Source organism: Spermophilus citellus (assembly GCF_964194105.1).
Source record: "Spermophilus citellus genome assembly, chromosome: 4".
NCBI classification, from domain to species: Eukaryota; Metazoa; Chordata; class Mammalia; order Rodentia; family Sciuridae; genus Spermophilus; species Spermophilus citellus.
In genome coordinates, this window is record NC_138185.1 from 115,822,292 (window position 1) to 115,839,806 (window position 17,515).

Genomic DNA, 17,515 nt, shown 5'->3' on the forward strand with positions numbered 1-17,515 from the left:
TTATAATTTTCTAATGAGATGGTGGGAGAATTCTCAGTTCAAAGAGTTAAGAATAGAAGTGGTAATTTCAGAACTTCTGAAATAATTTCTATTTCCATGGGCCTACCTTGCTATACTTAAAATTTTTCAAATGATAGTTCGAAAGCTTAGTAATTTGTTGTATTTGATACTGGATATGTTTTCTTTTCCTGATGAGCTATGTATACCAAATTTGTTTTTATGCACTATTCTCTTTGAATATGAAAGCTATAATAAAGTAGAAATTTAAAAAATTTTTGCTAGTGTTTTCCAGTTGTGATGTATATTTAATATATTTTGCATATATGAGATCACATTGCATTCCAAATATGAGCATTAAGAAATGCTTGATTCCATTTAAAAATTTTTTGAATGACAATGCTTGGTCTGAATGTGGCTGTTTTAAGACTAGAAATGTAGGGTGTAAGTGAAGAACTCAAATATGTTAGCATCTATAATTTTCATAATAGTTATGGAATGGACCTACCTTGAAACTTTTAGCTAGATTTTGTTTTGTTGGTACGTTATAATTGTACATCATAGTGGGAGTCAATGTGACATATTTATGCATGCATCTAATATAATTTGATCAATTTCACTCCCCCAGATACCTCTTCTACTGGCCTTCTTTTTTATTGTTATTATTATCATTATTATTGTTTTTATGGTGCTGAGGATTGAACCCAGGGCCTGTGTATGCTAGGCAAACACCCTTGTGAGCTATATGCCTAGCCCCTATTATTATTTTTTTAATTAGTGCATTATAATTATATATAAAAGCGGGATTCATTGTGAAATAGTCATATATATGTGGACGTAGCGTAATTTGGTCAATTTTGTTCCTCAGTACTTCCCTTTGCTCTCTCCTTCCCTTTCAATCTTCCTTATTGGTCTTTTGATTTTTAGTGAGATCCTTTTTTATTCCTTTTTTTTTTCCTTTGTAGCTTCCACATGTGAGAGAAAATATTCACTCTTGATTTTCTGAGTCTAGCTTATTTCACATTTGAGCTAGATTTTAATTCTCTCTCTCTCTTTCCACTCTAATATAATACAAATTAAATAAGGCAAACTGAATAAACGAGGGAGCATCTTTATTTCTGGCATTGTAAAATACCCTCCACCTCCTGCAGGGCTTGGAATTGAATTCAGAGTCTCTCACAAAACTTTTTTTGGTACTGGGAATTGAACTAGGGGTGCTGAACCACTGAGCCATATCCTGGCCCTTTTTATGTTTAATTTTGAGACCAGGTCTTGCTAAGTTGCTTAGGGTCTTGCTAAATTGCTGAGGCTGTTTTCAAACTTGTGATCCTTCTGTTTCAGTCTCCCTAGCCTCTGGGATTACAGGTGGATGCCAGTGTGTCTTGTTTCTACAAAAAAATTTTTAAGATTTCTCTGGCTGGGGGTGTGACTTGGTGGCAGAGCGCTTGCCTAGCATGTATGGGGGCCAGGTTCAATCCCCGACTCTACACACACACATACACCCACACCCACACACACACAAAAACAAGGTCGAAGATTTTTCTTGGGTGCAGAATGTCTTTAATGAAAATCCATCAAACATTTAAAAAAATTTTTTTTTTTTTTTAGCTGTTGATGGACCTTTATTTATATGCAGTGCTGAGAATCGAACTGAGGGCCTCACACATGCTAGGCAAGCTCTCTACCACTGAGTCACAACTCCAGCCCCCCATCAAACATTTTTAAACGTGAGGAAAGATATTACTTTATTAAAAATATTCAGAGCTCCCGAAACAATAGTTTGAGCATAAAATGGAAATTTGAGATTAATAAATGGGGAAAATTGGGCTGGGATTGTGGCTCAGTGGTGGAGCGCTTGCCTATCACGTGGGAGGCCTTGGACACAATAAAGGTATTGTGTCCAACTACAATCGAAAAATAAATATTAAAAAAAATAAATGGGGAAAACATCTGTGAAGTTGCTGTTATTATTTTTGAGTTATTGTTGAAAAAATTTTTTTCAATTTGTGTTAGAAATTAGAGACCATTTTGTTTTTGTTTTGTGATACTGGGGGTTGAACCCAGGGGTGTGCTCTACCACTGAGTTACATCTCCAACCCTTCTTTATTTTTTTATTCTAAGACAGGGTCTCACAAAGTTACTCAAACTTGTGATCCTTCAGTCTCAGCCTCCTGAGTAGTTGGGATTACAGGCATGTGTCACTGTGCCCAGCCAAAGACCAAGTTTTTGAGGAAGAATTTAACTTGATTTACTATTTCACAACTGTTACACACTTGCACTGAAATAGATGGTAATTTTTAATTCTTTCACACTATTTCTAAAACATTCATGTATTTAAGATTAATCATTTTTATGTTTTTGGAGACTCCTTAGTTCAAGAGTCAAGTATAGTATTTAAAATTTGAGTAAACTACCCTTCTACTTCTACTTCTTAATAGCCCTAAATTGGATGTACCTAATTCTAATATTTATTTTTAAAAGCAGTTGTCCTGAAACTCAGAAAGCTTTATCTGCATGACAGAAGTTTTGTAAATAGTTTAACTTTTAACTGGCTTTTATTATTGTTGCCAAGTAGTCTTGCAAAATATACTTTACAAAAATACTTACCTTTTTTGGCTTTCAGGGGTTCTTCACCTGAAGTTCATGGTTCCCAAGGGGTCTATGAATAGGATTCAGAGATTCCGTGAACTTTGTTTTCAGTAGTCTCTAACTGAAATATAGTATTTCCTTTGATTATGAATATAGCAACAAATCACAGTAGTCTTAGAAGTATTTGTGAATTTGTCATTAGTCAAAATCTCAAGTATTTTCATATCACATTATAGTTGCTGATATCTCAAAATATTGTTTGTACTTTTTATTACTTCAAAATCATAGTAGTTATTAAAAGAACTGTTAGCGCTTATTTAATTTTGTAAAAAAAGAAGCATATTTTAAGTTCTTTTTTTCTTCCAGTGATGCTAAGGACCTAACCCAGGGCCTTGTGCATGCTAATCACTGAGCCATATTCCTAGTCCAAAAAAAATAATTTGATAAGTACTTCAGTATAATTAATTTCTTTTGTTCTATACTTTATGCATTTAAAAAACATTATTCTGGAAAGAGATCATTCCAAAGGCTACATCATACTGCCCAAGAGATTCATGTCACAAAAAGGATTAAAACTCCCAGATTAGTTTGCTCAATGCTTTATATTGAAATATTTCATTAATATGGATGCTTTCATGAATAGTACATTAGATTGTTTTTCCTCCAATTAAGTACATTCACAATGTTGTACAGCCATCACCATAACTCTTTTTTTTTATAAAACTAAAACTCTATAACCATTGATACAATAACTTTCAGTTCTTCCAGTCCCTAACAGCCACCATTCCTTTTGCTATTTCTATAACTTTGACTGGTAAGTACCTCATAAGTGGAATAACACATAATTTTTAAAAAGAATAATTGAAATTTGTTTACTGTCTTATATATTACCCCCATGTAATCAAAGACACAGACAGCTGTTGCTCTCACATGCTTATTTATATAAAAATATAGGGCACAAATGGTCTTTTAATAAAACCTACAGGTAAAGCAGATGTTGAACTCCTTTCACATTTTAAAAGAGCCACACATTGTTATACAAAGGTGGGGGGTGTCTTACCTCACTTTGAAAGGATAGAACCAGAAACAATTTCTTTGCTTACTAAGAGTCTTTCAGAGGCTATGGCCTGGTTGTTTTTTGAGAGGACTTTGGCCTCTGATGGTATCACTCACTGTTTTCTTTATTAGTGTGTTCTATTGCTGTGAAAACTAACTTTTCTGCCTCTTTTATGTTCAAAGATTTTTGTTTCCAGGGGATTTATTAAGGCATGTCAATATTTGGCTAGGTAAACTGATAGATTTCCTTTTATTTTCAGGTATTTCATGTAGTCGCATTCACATACCAGTTTTAGGAAGGTTTGGGACCTTTGAAACTCAGATTCTGCGCCAAGCTCCTCTAAGAACCTTTTCAGAAACACCAGCATACTTTGCCTCAAAAGATGGGACAAATAAAGATGGCTCTGGAGATGGAAATAAGGTAATTGTTTTATTTTTTATTGAAACCCATGTAAATTTTTTTTCCCCCTGTAGTGGTAGAGGTTGAACCCAGGGCTTTGGGCATGCTGGGAAAGTGCTGTACTGTGGAACAACATCCATAGCCCCATTTTCCCCTGATTTAATAGTTAAATATAATAATAGTACTGTATAACCTCTGAGTTTATATTGCCTTGTAGAAGAAGCTGCATAACTCTTCTACTTTTACTGTCAGTGTCAATAACTGTCTGAAATACAATTTTCCTCTATTGCTTATTGAGTCATCGAAAGAAAACTCTTTATTATACATGCTTGCACATACTGGGTAAAAAAAACAACAACAGATTAATACACGTGTTTTGATTTTTTGTGGTAAATAGCTCTTTTGATAACTAATGATAGTAAGGATATAAACTATGCTGATAATTCCATTCTAGGAATTGTAAAAATTATAAGATTAAATATAAGCCACATTGGGGCTGGGGATGTGGCTCAAGCGGTAGCGCGCTCGCCTGGCATGCGTGCGGCCCGGGTTCGATCCTCAGCACCACATACAAGCAAAGATGTTGTGTCCGCCGAAAACTAAAAAAAATAAATATAAAAATTCTTTCTCTTCTCTCTCTCTCTCTCTCTAAAAAAATATATATAAGCTACATCACTTATATTTAAGGTATATATAAAATGATTGCCTGAAACTAATAATCTGACACTCTTGTTTCCTCCTCCACAAACATTAGAAGTCGGTGAGTGAGGGCAGCAGTAAAAAATCAGGCTCTGGGAATTCTGGGAAAGGTGGAAACCAGCTGCGCTGTCCTAAATGTGGTGACTTGTGCACACATGTAGAGACCTTTGTGTGTAAGTATTACTTCTAATGTTTTTATTTTCCCCCTTTTTTTTTTTTAATATTTTTTAGTTAATTGATGGACCTTTATTTTACTTGCTTATTTATATGTGTGCTAGGAATTGAACTCAGTGCCTCACACATATGAGGCAAGTGCTTTACCACTGAGCTACAACTCCAGCCCCTCCTTTCCTTTTAAGTCATTAGATATATAGAAATATATACATTTTATATATACCAAAGTTATTTTGCTCCTGAGCTTAGGTGATTCTCTAAATGTTCACCAGATATTAAAACTCGCTAGTGCTTTTAGTACTTTGTGTTGTGGTATAAGAATTTAAGAAAGGGGGCTGGGGATGTGGCTCAAGCGGTAGCGCGCTCGCCTGGCATGCGTGCGGCCCGGGTTCGATCCTCAGCACCACATACCAACAAAGATGTTGTGTCCGCCGAGAACTAAAAATTAAATATTAAAAAAAAAATTAAAAAAAAAAAAAAGAATTTAAGAAAGGGCTGGGGATGTGGCTCAAGCGGTAGCACTCTCGCCTGGCATGCGTGTGGCCCGGGTTCGATCCTCAGCACCACATACAAACAAAGATGTTGTGTCCGCCGAAAAACTAAAAAATAAATATTAAAATTCTCTCTCTCTCTCTGAGAGAGGGATGGAGACCTAGACCTTTCTCTATGGGAGCGTATTCTTCCTCCCTCTCTTCCTTCCTTCCTTTCTCTTTAAAAAAAAAAAGAATTTAAGAAAAATATTTGCTTCTTATTAGGTGTGATGGTGCCTGCCTATAATCCCAGCAACTGGGCAGGCTGAGACAAGAAGATTGCAACCTCAAGACCAGCCTCAGCAACTTAGTGAGACCCTGTCTCAAAATGGAAATAATAAAGGCTGGGGCTGGGTGTGGTGGCGCATGCCTGTAATCCCAGGGGCTTGGGAGTCTGAGGCAGCAGGATTGTGAGTTCAAAGCCAGCCTCAGCAAAAGCAACACATTAAGCAACTCAGTGAGACCCTGTCTCTAAATAAAATACAAAATTTTACAACTCCAGCCCAACTTACTCTATATTTATTATAACATTTTTCAAATACAGCTAGGGATGTGGCTCGTGGTCAAGTGCCCCTGAGTTAAATCCCCGGTACCACCACCACCCCTGCCCCCATTTAAAAAAAAAAAGGACTGGGGATGGAGCTCAGTGATAAAACACCTCTAGGTTCAATCCCAGTACCCCTCCAAATCTTTATTTTGATTCTGTGTATTAAATTTGGATTTTTATTTTTTAGTTGTAGTTGGACACAATACTTTTATTTATTTTTATGTGGTGCTGAGGATCGAACCCAGGGCCTTGCATGTGCTAGGCAAGTACTCTCCTGCTGAGCTACAACTCCAGCCCAACTTACTCTATATTTATTATAACATTTTTCAAATAACTATTAAACATTTCATTAACTAAAAGATCAGTCATTCAAATATTAAGGTAATTTCCTTCTCTGAACTCTCTAGAGGAGTAAGCCCTTAATTCTAGGAAGTGTCAGATATTTATTAATGATTCACTCAAGAGAAGGGAAAGATCAACTATTCAACTTTTGCCGTTAGTGAGTGTCTGAAATACAAAGGTGCAAGTACAGATATTTTTCTGTTTGTTTGTTTATTTATTTATTTATTGGTACTAGGGATTGAACCCAAGGGTGCTTAACCACTGAGCCACATCTCCAGCTCTTTTTATTTTTTATTTTGAGACAGGGTCTTGCTAAGTTGTTTGGAGCTTGCTAAGTTGCTGAGCTGACTTTTGAATCCTCGATCCTCCTGCCTCAGCCTCCCAAGCCACTGGGATGACAGGTGTCTGTCACCATGCCTGGCAGATGTTTTCTTTAGTCTATCAAATAATCAATTAACTCATTGCCATATGGTTTAGAATTGAAGTAATGACTCAAGGGTAAATTACATTGTGCGACTATGTCAGCCTTTCTGTAAGGTTCAGTGGTTAAAAAAAAAAAAAAGCTGATGGCTGGGTTTGGAAGGACTCTCACTTTTTGTGATTAGCTAGAGAAGATTCTCCATGTTGTAACCCTAATATTGAGGCTTTAATTACCATTTCACATTTACCATTAGTATTAATTGACCACCATATGAAAGAGTACTATACATAGCATGTTTTTACAGTTTTGAACCTTTTTTTTTCTTTTTTGTGGTGCTGGGGATTGAATCCATGGCCTTGAGCATGCTAATCGAGTATTCTGCTGCTAAACAAAATCCCCAGTCCCAGTTTTGGAAAGACTTTTAAAGTGATTCCATTTCATAGCTGGAGTAACAGAGATCTTTGTGGTTTTTGTCTGGCAAAACAGAAAAAGCAGTCTGAATGATTTAATTCGGATTGCCATAAACAATGAAAGTGGTAGAACCAAATGATAAAAGTTTCTTAAAAAAAAAAAAAATTGGGGCTGGGGATGTGGCTCAAGCTGTAGCGCGCCCGCCTGGCATGCGTGCGGCCCGGGTTCGATTCTCAGCACCACATACAAAGATGTTGTGTCCGCCAAATACTAAAAAATAAATATTAAAATTCTCTCTCTCTCTCCCTCTCTCTCACTCTCTCTTAAAAAAAAAAAAATTGATGTGAGGGTCTGGGGATATAGCTCAGTAAGTAGAGTGCTTGCCTTTAAGGCCCTGGGTTCAGTTCCCAGCAACACACACACACACAAAATGTGATATACTACAATTCTAGAATCTGAGAATTGCTCAGTTTATTTATTGGAACAATTTCATGTATATTTTAATCAGGAAATATTTCTTTTCTTCTTTTTTCAGGGAACAAGTTCAATCTTTATAGACCCAAAGAATAATTTCTTAGAGTAGAAGGGAAAGAGGCTAAATTTAGTAAATGCTAAGAAAGAGACTAAATTTAGTAAATGCAACATATATAATTTTATCTTGCAACCTCACTTTTCTTAAGCCAGAAAATATCTTCATTTTTATAAATGAAGAAGCTGAGGCTTTAGTTCACATAGCTTTGAAAATTTGCTTTTTAGAAGTTTCTACCCCATACATTCTTACCAATTGAAGATTCTTTAGGGGTAAACTAGTTCCTCTTGGGATTAAATATTTCTCTTTTATGTTTTCAAACCTTGCCAGTTTGTAATTAACCACCGAGGGTAACTTTTAAACAGAGATTTCAAGGCTTCTTCCCTAGAGATTAAGATCTGTAGATGTTGAGAGGGGTCCTCAAATCTGTGTTTAACAGTCAGACCAAGGGTGGAAACACTACTTTACTATAATCAATTCAAAGCTGAGGCTTATTTCCTTTGGGAATTCTAATTGGAGGTGGGGACTTGGAAGTAGAAAATATGAAAGAGAAGAGTAAAAAGAAGAGTTTGCACTTATACATAATTTACCAAGCAAACAACTGTTGAGTCATATAACTGCCAGGCTCAGAAAATACAGATGACTATGACACCGTTTCCTCTCCTTGGAGCTTTACTTACAGGCCTTGGAGTATAACAAGCCTTTTCTTCTCTTGTTTTTGCCTACCCACAATAAAAAATATCTTCAGAATGTGTCTTTTTTGAATGCCAAGGACCTGTGTGTACACATTAAAACCTGTGTCATCTTCATCCTAAAGAGTTTTGTCTGGTCTCAGGTTATTTTGTTTAAATCTTCACTTATATACTAGTAAGTATGTAAACATCTTTTTTCTTGCTTTTTGGTCACTTGTAATTCCTTTGTGAATGGCTCATTTAGGTAATTGTTCATTTAAAAATTTTTTTCAGGGACTGGAGCTGTAGCTCAGTGGTAGAGCGCCTGCCTTGCACATGTGAGGCACTGGATTCAATCCTCAGCACCACATAAAAATAAATAAAAATATTGTGTCCATCTACAACTAAAAAAAATTAAAAAAAATTTTTTTCATTATTTTAAATTACTTGAATACATATATATAATCATTTTAAAAAATTAGACATTATAGATAAAGTTAAGGTTTTGGAAATATATCTTTATTGAACATAATGCTTTTTGAAAAAATATAAGTGGTCTGTTTTTCATATATTTTGCAAATTGCTTCTCTTCACTAAAAGCAATGTTTTGTCTTTCTGGAATTCTTTTAGGCAAACTTCTTAGTAAAGAGATGCATAGTATCTTAAGCAGCAATTAATTTATGCCTTCTTAAGAGAGGTTCATATCGCATTTGTAATCCCTTCATATAATGATATCAGATAATACTTTTTTGTGTGTGATGGTGGGATTTGAACACAGGGCCTTATACATGCAAGGCAAGCAGTCTACCAACTGAGCTATATCCCCAGACCCCCTAAAAGCAATGTTTTGAGAATAATATATATTAATACATGTAGGCTTCATTCTTTCACTTTTAAGATTTTTAATTCATTTACATATGATACAATTCATCATTTTAAAACATACAGTTCAGTGACTAATATATTCCTAAGTTGTACAATGAATTCTCTAATTCCAGAACATTTTCATCATCCCAGAAAGAAATCTCACAGCCCTTAGTAGTCATTTTTCACCTTCCTCTCCTCCTAGCCATGGCAACCATTAACCTAGTTTCTGTCTCTGAATTTGTCTGTTCTGGATATTTCATAGTGGTATTATACAATAGATGGCATTTTTGTTTGGTTTCTTTCAGTTAGCATATTTTCAAGGTTCATCCCAGTTGTGGCATGTATCAATATTTCATTGTCTTTTTTTTATATATATTTTTATTTATTTATTTTTATGTGGTGCTGAGGACCGAACCCAGTGCCTCATGCATGCAAGGCAAGTGCTCTACCACTGAGCCATAACCCCAGCCCCATATTTCATTGTCTTTTTAAAAAAATATGTATTATTATTATTATTTTTTTAGTTGTAGCTGGACAAAGTACCTTTATTTATTTATTTTTATATGGTCTGAGGATCAAACCCAGTGCCTCGCATATGCTAGGTGAACACTCTACTGCTAAGCCACAACCCCAGCCCCTCATTGTCTTTTGTGGCTGAAAATATCCCATTTTTAGCCATGCATCTTTTAATGAACATTTGGATTGTTTTCTTCTCATTGGCTATTGTGAGTAATGTTTCTATGAACATTCATGCATAAGTTTTTGTGTGGACATACATTTTTACTTCTTTTGGGTAGATAGGAATGGAATTTCTGAGTCAGCTGGTAACTGTTTAGTTTTTATAGAATTGCCAGACTGTTTTCTACAGCATTTTTGCCATTTTACAATTGATCAGTATATGAAGATTCCAGTTTCTCCACATCTTCTTTATTGCTTACTTTTTATTCATACTGGCTGTTTAATAATATTCAATGGTGGTTTTTAATTTGTATTTCCCTGGTGACTAATGATGATCATAATTTTTTCATGTGATTATTGGCCATTTGTGTATCTTTTTTGGAAGAATAGCTATTTGAATCCTTTGTCCATTTAAAAATTGGGTTATCTTCTTGTTGAAGAGTTCTTCATATATTTTTGATGCTAGACCCATATCCAGATACATGATTTGCAAGTATTCTTTCGGTGGGTAGTTTTTTCTTTTAAATGTACAAGTATAGCATAAGTCAACAAATTTTTACTGTATAAGGCCAGATAGTAAATATTTTAGGCTGTATGGGACATTTGGTCTCTGTTACAACTATTCTACTCTGCAATTAAAGTGCAGAAGCAAAAGTAGACAATGTAAATGAATAAATGCGGTTGCTCCTATGAAATTTTGTATGTAAACACTTAGATTTGAATTTTTTATGACTTTTGTTGTCATTTTTCAGTTTTTTAAAAATGCGAAAACTATTTTAGCTCATGGGTCCTGAAGTACACTTCCATCTTATGAGAATAGTTGTAGAGATTTTGCTGTTTTCTTAGCTAATATTGACATCAGGTATTCTTGTTTGGTGTTGTGGAAATAAAATACAATTTGTATAGGTACCATATGAATATGTAGAAAATAATCAGAAATTGGGGAAGTAAAAAGAAAATCTAAGAATGTTTTTATTATAAGGACTAATATGCTATGTATTCTTAAATTTTCTTTTATCTATTAAAAATAATTTATCAAACAAGAAGTTTCTTTTATTTAAGATAGAGCCTTTAGTTATTTTTATTTATGTAATACTTATGAAGGCTTACTGTACTTATGTGTCTGTTGAGGTTTGTATTAAACATCATTACATTGGCTTGAAGATTTTATTTTGGACCTTGAAATGTATTTGGAATCATGAGGAACTTTGATTTAAACAAATCTCCCGGTTTTGAGGGTGTAACTCAGTGGTAGACCACTTGCCTACATGCATAAGTGTGTTATTTCATTCCCAGCACCACACACAGAAAACACAAAACAGAAACAAAAACCGAAGAAAAAAAGAAAGAAAGAAAAAATCTTCTGAGAAGGTTTTCACTAAGGTGGTCGCTCTTGTTTTTGGCATATTCTGCAAACATATTTATTAGTGTCAGTATTATAGAAAGGACTAAAGTATGATATTTGTAGTAATCATTTAAAGGGAAAAAGTGCATATTCTTTGGTAATTTAACAAAATTAAATTTTGTGCCCTCCCCTTCAGGAGTTAAAAAAAAAAAAAGCCTTTCTTATATTTTTTCCTTATGTAGCATTTTTTTTTGTCTTTCAACAATGTCAGAATTTATTGAATAACAATGAATTCACAAGCTACATCAATTTCTTCAGCTTTAATTTACTGAGTACTCTTGATCCTTATGTAGCATTTTGATAAATAAAATTCATTCCTTGAACTTGGGTATATGTGGAACATGTTTCACTGTAAAATTATATTGCAAATACAGTATTCAAGTTGAATTTAAACAGTCTTTCCACAGCAAGCAAAGAGAGATGTGATATGTTGATGTTTAATCTCTTTCCCTTGACCTATTTATCTTGGAGAAATATTTTGTTCTTATGTTCTTAGGCCAGATTTTCCTGTCACACAGCTCAAACTAGATCAGAGGCGTCTCTGCTCCTTCTTTCCTTGTTTACCATCAGTAACAGTTGTAAATCGTTGCCTCATTATAAAATAAGGTGTTGGCTCTCTTCCCATTAATGGAAAATGGTGGTTACGCATTTGGGCTTGTGTTAATTGCAAGTACTTGGACTGGCTTGATCTTTTTCTTTAGGTTAACATTTATAGGTGATCATTAAATAGAAAACATGTATGAGCTCTCCTTGAATTTAAATTTTTTTTTAATATTTATTTTTTAGTTGGACACAGTATCTTTATTTATTTTTATGTGGTGCTGAGGATCGAACTAAGTGCCTTGCACTGCTAGGCGAGTACTTTACCACTGAGCCACAACCCCAGCCCTGAGTTTAAAGTTTTATGCTAGAATTTATCCAGGTTGTTTTCTTTAATTGCCTTGTGTTTAAGATTGGAAAAATAAAAATTAAATTGATTGATTTAATAGTGAGTTCTATTTTTTTTAATATGTAATTTTCTATTCTTTTCATTCACATTATTATTTTTAAAATATTTTTTAGTTGTCAATGGACCTTTATTTTACTTACTCATATATGGTGCTAAGAATTGAACCCAGTGCCTCACACATGCTAGGCAAGTGCTCTACCACTGAGCCACAGCCCCAGCCCTCATTTAAATTATTTTGTGAAGATTAGGTGTGCTTGTCAGTTATTAGATGTGCTTGCTTGGTAATTATGGATAGGTATTACTATTTATAATTTTCCCAAAGAAGAAAAATTTTCAGTTTTTCTTAAAATTCATTTTGTCTTTTGTTTTTTACCTATCTAACTGGATCTCTCTCTCTCTCTCTCTCTCTCTCTCTCTCTCTCTCTCTCTCTCACACACACACACACACACACACACACACACAAATATCCCACAAAATTGTATTATCTAGACATACCAAATCTGTATTCATTATATGCACTTATATGGGATGCTCTACTGTGTTGCTTTCTGAGGTCCCTGGTTACCAATAACAGGATTAGGCTTGGAGAATGTAAAAAACATATGTCCATAAGTCTACATTACATATATAGCCAAATTTTAAAAAAAGAGAAAAGGGAGGAAAAGTCACTTTTGGTTTAACACAAGATAAACTATAGGGCTGAGGTTGTGGCTCAGAGGTAGAGCACTTGCCTAGCATGTGTGAGGCACTGGGTTGGATCCTCAGCACCACATAATAAAAAATAAAGATATTGTATCCACCTGTAACTAAAAAATAAATATTAAAAAAAGATAAACTATAGCTGATGCTTTTGAAACCCATTTTATCCTCATTTTGTTGCTTTCAAAAACTATGATTATCTTTAAATCAAATCAATATAACCAAGGTTATTTTGTTAGTTTCTTAGTGATTTTTCAATCAGAAAAAGTAGGAATTAGAGGCTGGGGATGTGGCTCAGTGGTAGAGTGCTTGTCTGGCATGCATGAGGTCCTGGGTTTGATTCCCAGCACTGGGGGAAAAATAAAGAAAAATTAGAATTAGTGGAGTAATTAGGGTAAATTATGAAATACTTTGAAATGTTTACCAAGTCACAGTTTGGAATTTTTCATAATAAAACATTGGAAAAATACTTTAATCTATTTGTGCTTGACTTTTGTTCACTATTCATTCAAATACTTAGTAAAATATGATTTCTCAATATTCTCAAAGTGGTTTTTGAAACTGTCTTTAATGAACAGGAAGTTGAAATAATCTCAAAATGAAATATATCACAAAATGGAAGCAACCTAGTAAAATGAATAAAGAGTTTACTGAATTCATCTGTCCTTGTAATATACTTATTATATACATGAGGCTATTATCATGGCTAGTGGAGTGAACTGTAGCTTACTTTTTGTCACTGCATAAATTTTCATTTACCTGAGTCTTTTGTTTTTGTTTTTGTTTTTAATTTTTAAAATTTGTTCAAGTTAGTTATACATGACAGTAGAATGCATGTATGTACTTTGATATGTCATACGTAAATGCAGTATAATTTCTCATTTTTCTGATGATACATGTTTGTAGAATCACATTGGTCATGCAGTCTACAGTGAGTTTTTAAGGTTAAAAACACTATTGGGATTATTTTTAAATGTTCCTTTGCTGATTTCTGTTTTCTTTTTCAGCATCCACCCGCTTTGTAAAGTGTGAAAAATGCCATCATTTTTTTGTTGTCCTATCTGAAGCAGACTCAAAGAAAAGCATAATTAAAGAACCGGAATCAGCTGCAGAAGCTGTAAAATTGGCATTCCAACAGAAACCTCCTCCTCCCCCTAAGAAGGTATAGGTTTTAGCTTGGTCTTTTATAAGTATTTTGTCTTGGAAACATTACATTATTTTCCTCTCTCATGTTTATACTGAATCCTAACACTGGTATGTAAATAAGTATTGTAATTTTTTTTTGTTGTTGTTACCAGGAACTGAACCCAGTATGCTCTACCACTAAGCTTTATCCTCAGTCCTTTTTATAATTCTTTTTATTTTGAGACAGGAGGGTTTAACTTAGTTTTAGAGGCTGGCTGCAAACTTGCAATCCCCCTGCCCCAGAATTCCCAAGTCACTAGAATTACTGGTGTGTGCCACTATGCTTAGCTATAAGTTCTTTTTCAAAAGCTATAGATGGACATGTGTCTTTATTATGAAATAAGATACCTTTATTTATTTATTTTTATGTGGTTCTCAGAATCAAACCCAATGCTTCACTCGTACCACTGGGCCACACAACCCCAGACCTATAAGTTCTTACTGTAGGCTGTATCTGACTAAATTGTTACTGAGATTTGGTACTTGGAATTTACATTTGGAGTCCATTGCTTTTTCCCTTGTCATGATTACCATACTTAGTATTAATGAAATATATTTGGATGATTATTAAAATGGTATTAATACCTAGTCTGAAATAATACCCTTAAAAAAATTCAGCTATTAACTTATTTTGTTAGCTTGGGCCCCTAAGTAACACCAGTTTGCAATTATTCCCCCTTAAATTAGTCTATCTTATGGTTGAAAGGCTTTTAGTATAACAGTGTCAAGTAATTTTTTTCACAATCACTACTAGGGCTGCCCTGTATATAATCATGGCTTTTGTTGTGTGGGCTCTTGCCAGAAGTCTCAAATAGAGTGTGGTTTGGTTTTGTGAAACATGGCAGAGTGTGCACATGATAGCTCCTTTGGGCACATGATGTGTGGTTTTAAAGAACCAAGAGCCCTTTCCTCCTGGACTTGTACTTACTCCTCTGTGTCTCAGATATGTGTACACTTAAAATATTTCTCACTCTGCCTCAGTGTATCTTTTTTTAAAACTATATCTGTATTTGTCTCTATCCCCAAATGTGCTGTGACAGATTTGGAGATTCATATATTTAATTTGTGAGAAGCATATTATATATTTTTAAATCTATAATAAAATTTAGTTGTATAGCAGCTAAAGCATTTGTCATATAAAAGTAATGTCATGGAAAATATAGCTAAGAAGAGTTAGGCATGGTGGGCCTGGGGCTGTGGCTCAGTGGTAGAGTGCTTGCCTAGCATGCATTGGGCACTGGTTTCAATCCTCAGCACCACATAAAAATAAAATAAATAAAGATACTGTGTCCACCTAAAACTAAAAAATAATTTAAAAACAAAAAAGAGCTAGTCATGGTGGCACACATCTGTAATTCCATTGACTCAAGAGGCTCAGGCAGGAGAATTGCAAATTTGAGGCCAACCTGGGCAGCTTAGTGAGATCCTGACTCTCAATGAAAAGTAGAAAGAGCTGGGGATGAAGCTCGGTGGTGTAGAGCACCCCTGGGTTCAATTTTCAGTACCTCATTAAAAGTGTGTTTGTGTAGCTATTAAGTTTTGTATCTCTTCTAATTTGTGTAGACTTCAGCTGAGTCAAAGTTTTAGAAAATAAGCAGTTTAACTATTTTCAAGAGTTGGTGATTATTATCAGTTCATTTTCATTCACTAAAAACTGAAGGAATTTACCTTGGGAGGCTGAGGGAGAGGTTGCAAGACCTTGTCTCAAAATGGAAAAGGACTGGGGGTGTAACTCAGGGGTAAAGTACCCTTGGGTTCAATCTCTTATACTGCAAGGGGGGAAAAAAATAAGGCATTTTGGACTGGGGCTGTAGCTCAGTGGCAGAGCACTTGCCTAGCATGCGTGAGGCACTGGGTTCTATCCTCAGCACCTCATTAAAAAAAAAAAAAGCATTCTGTCCATCTACAACTACAAAAAAAATTTTTAAAAATAAGGCTTTTAGATTGCCACTTAGATGAATGAATGCTTTAAGATTAATATCAGAGAAAAAGCTAAGTGTTTATGAGTAGTAAAACACATGGAAACTGGTAGTATAACTTATGCCTTTTACTTATATAATGTCTTATTTCTTTTTGTTTTTTCTTTCTTTCTTTTTTTTTTTTTAGGGGGGCTGGTACCAGGGAATGAACTCAGGGGCACTTGGCCACTGAGCCACATCCCCAGCTCTATTTTGTATTTTATTTAGAGACAGGGTCTCACTGAGTTGCTTAGCGACTTGCCGTTGCTGAGGCTGGCTTTGAACTTGCGATCCTCCTCCCTCAGCCTCCTGAGTTGCTGGGATTACAGGTGTGTGCCACCGTGCCTGGCTATAATGTCTCTTTCTGAAAAGGGTAGTTTTATAATATAGTCTATGAAGAATGTTATGTCCATGTGATTGAGAGAGGTATAGAAAAGATATTTTTAGATTATTTACATTAATGATGATAGGTTTAGATATATGGTGGTATGGTAGGTATTTTAATGACTTTAATATTAACTTTTTTTAAAAAAATAGAATCTATGGCATTATTTATAGAATAGAAATAAGCATAAGCCTAATGGGGAACAGTAATACTTTGTTAAGCTAGAAAACTAATAATGTGGTTTTTGTTCATTTAAGATCTAGATCTTTGAATCATTTCTACTTAATGTATCATGTCCTTAGCATTTTATTTTTAGTGAGAGTCTGTTCAAAATAAAACTCTACAAATATGTTCAGCATATAACTTTATAATGTGTATGATTTATGATAACTCATAGTAACTTATTCATACCTAATCATTTTTCAGATATATAACTACCTCGATAAGTATGTTGTTGGCCAGTCATTTGCTAAGAAGGTGCTTTCAGTCGCTGTGTATAATCATTATAAGAGGATATATAATAATATCCCAGCCAATCTAAGACAGCAGGCAGAAGTTGAGAAGCAGACATCATTAACACCTAGAGGTTAGTGCTTTTGATAATTGACCAAAATAGAAATTACTGTACTTAGAATTAATCTTTTTTTGTAATTCCTTGCTTTTGTCTTAAAATGATTTTCTGGGGATTGAACACAGGGGTGCTTAACCACTTATCCCTAGCCCTTTTTATTTTTTATTTTAAGATGGGGTCTTACTTAAGTTGCTTAGGGCCTCACTAAATTGCTGGAGGCTGGACTCAAAACTTGTGGTGATCTTCCTGCCTCAGCTTCCTAAACTGCTGGGATTACAGGCTTGTGCCACAATGCCTGCCTAAAATGCTTTTAGTACAATGTAGCATTGTTCAAAATGCAGGTTGCTTTCCCTTAGTGGATTATGAAATCATTTTGACAGGATGCTAATAGCATTTTTTAAAAAAACTAGGAGTGAATAGAAACTACCAGAGTAGCTGGGCATGGAGGCAC

The 17,515-nt window shown here is 34.6% G+C and overlaps 1 protein-coding gene across 1 annotated transcript in view; it reads left to right on the top strand.

Annotated features, from left to right (window-relative positions):
• The window catches only part of CLPX (caseinolytic mitochondrial matrix peptidase chaperone subunit X), a 38,077-nt gene that overhangs the window by 2,267 nt on the left and 18,295 nt on the right, over positions 1-17,515 (top strand). The window contains exons 2-5 of the mRNA XM_081288942.1: positions 3,903-4,063; positions 4,797-4,914; positions 13,973-14,127; positions 16,920-17,079. Coding sequence (XP_081145068.1) covers positions 3,903-4,063; positions 4,797-4,914; positions 13,973-14,127; positions 16,920-17,079 — 594 coding nt within the window. The remainder of the gene's footprint in view (positions 1-3,902; positions 4,064-4,796; positions 4,915-13,972; positions 14,128-16,919; positions 17,080-17,515) is intronic.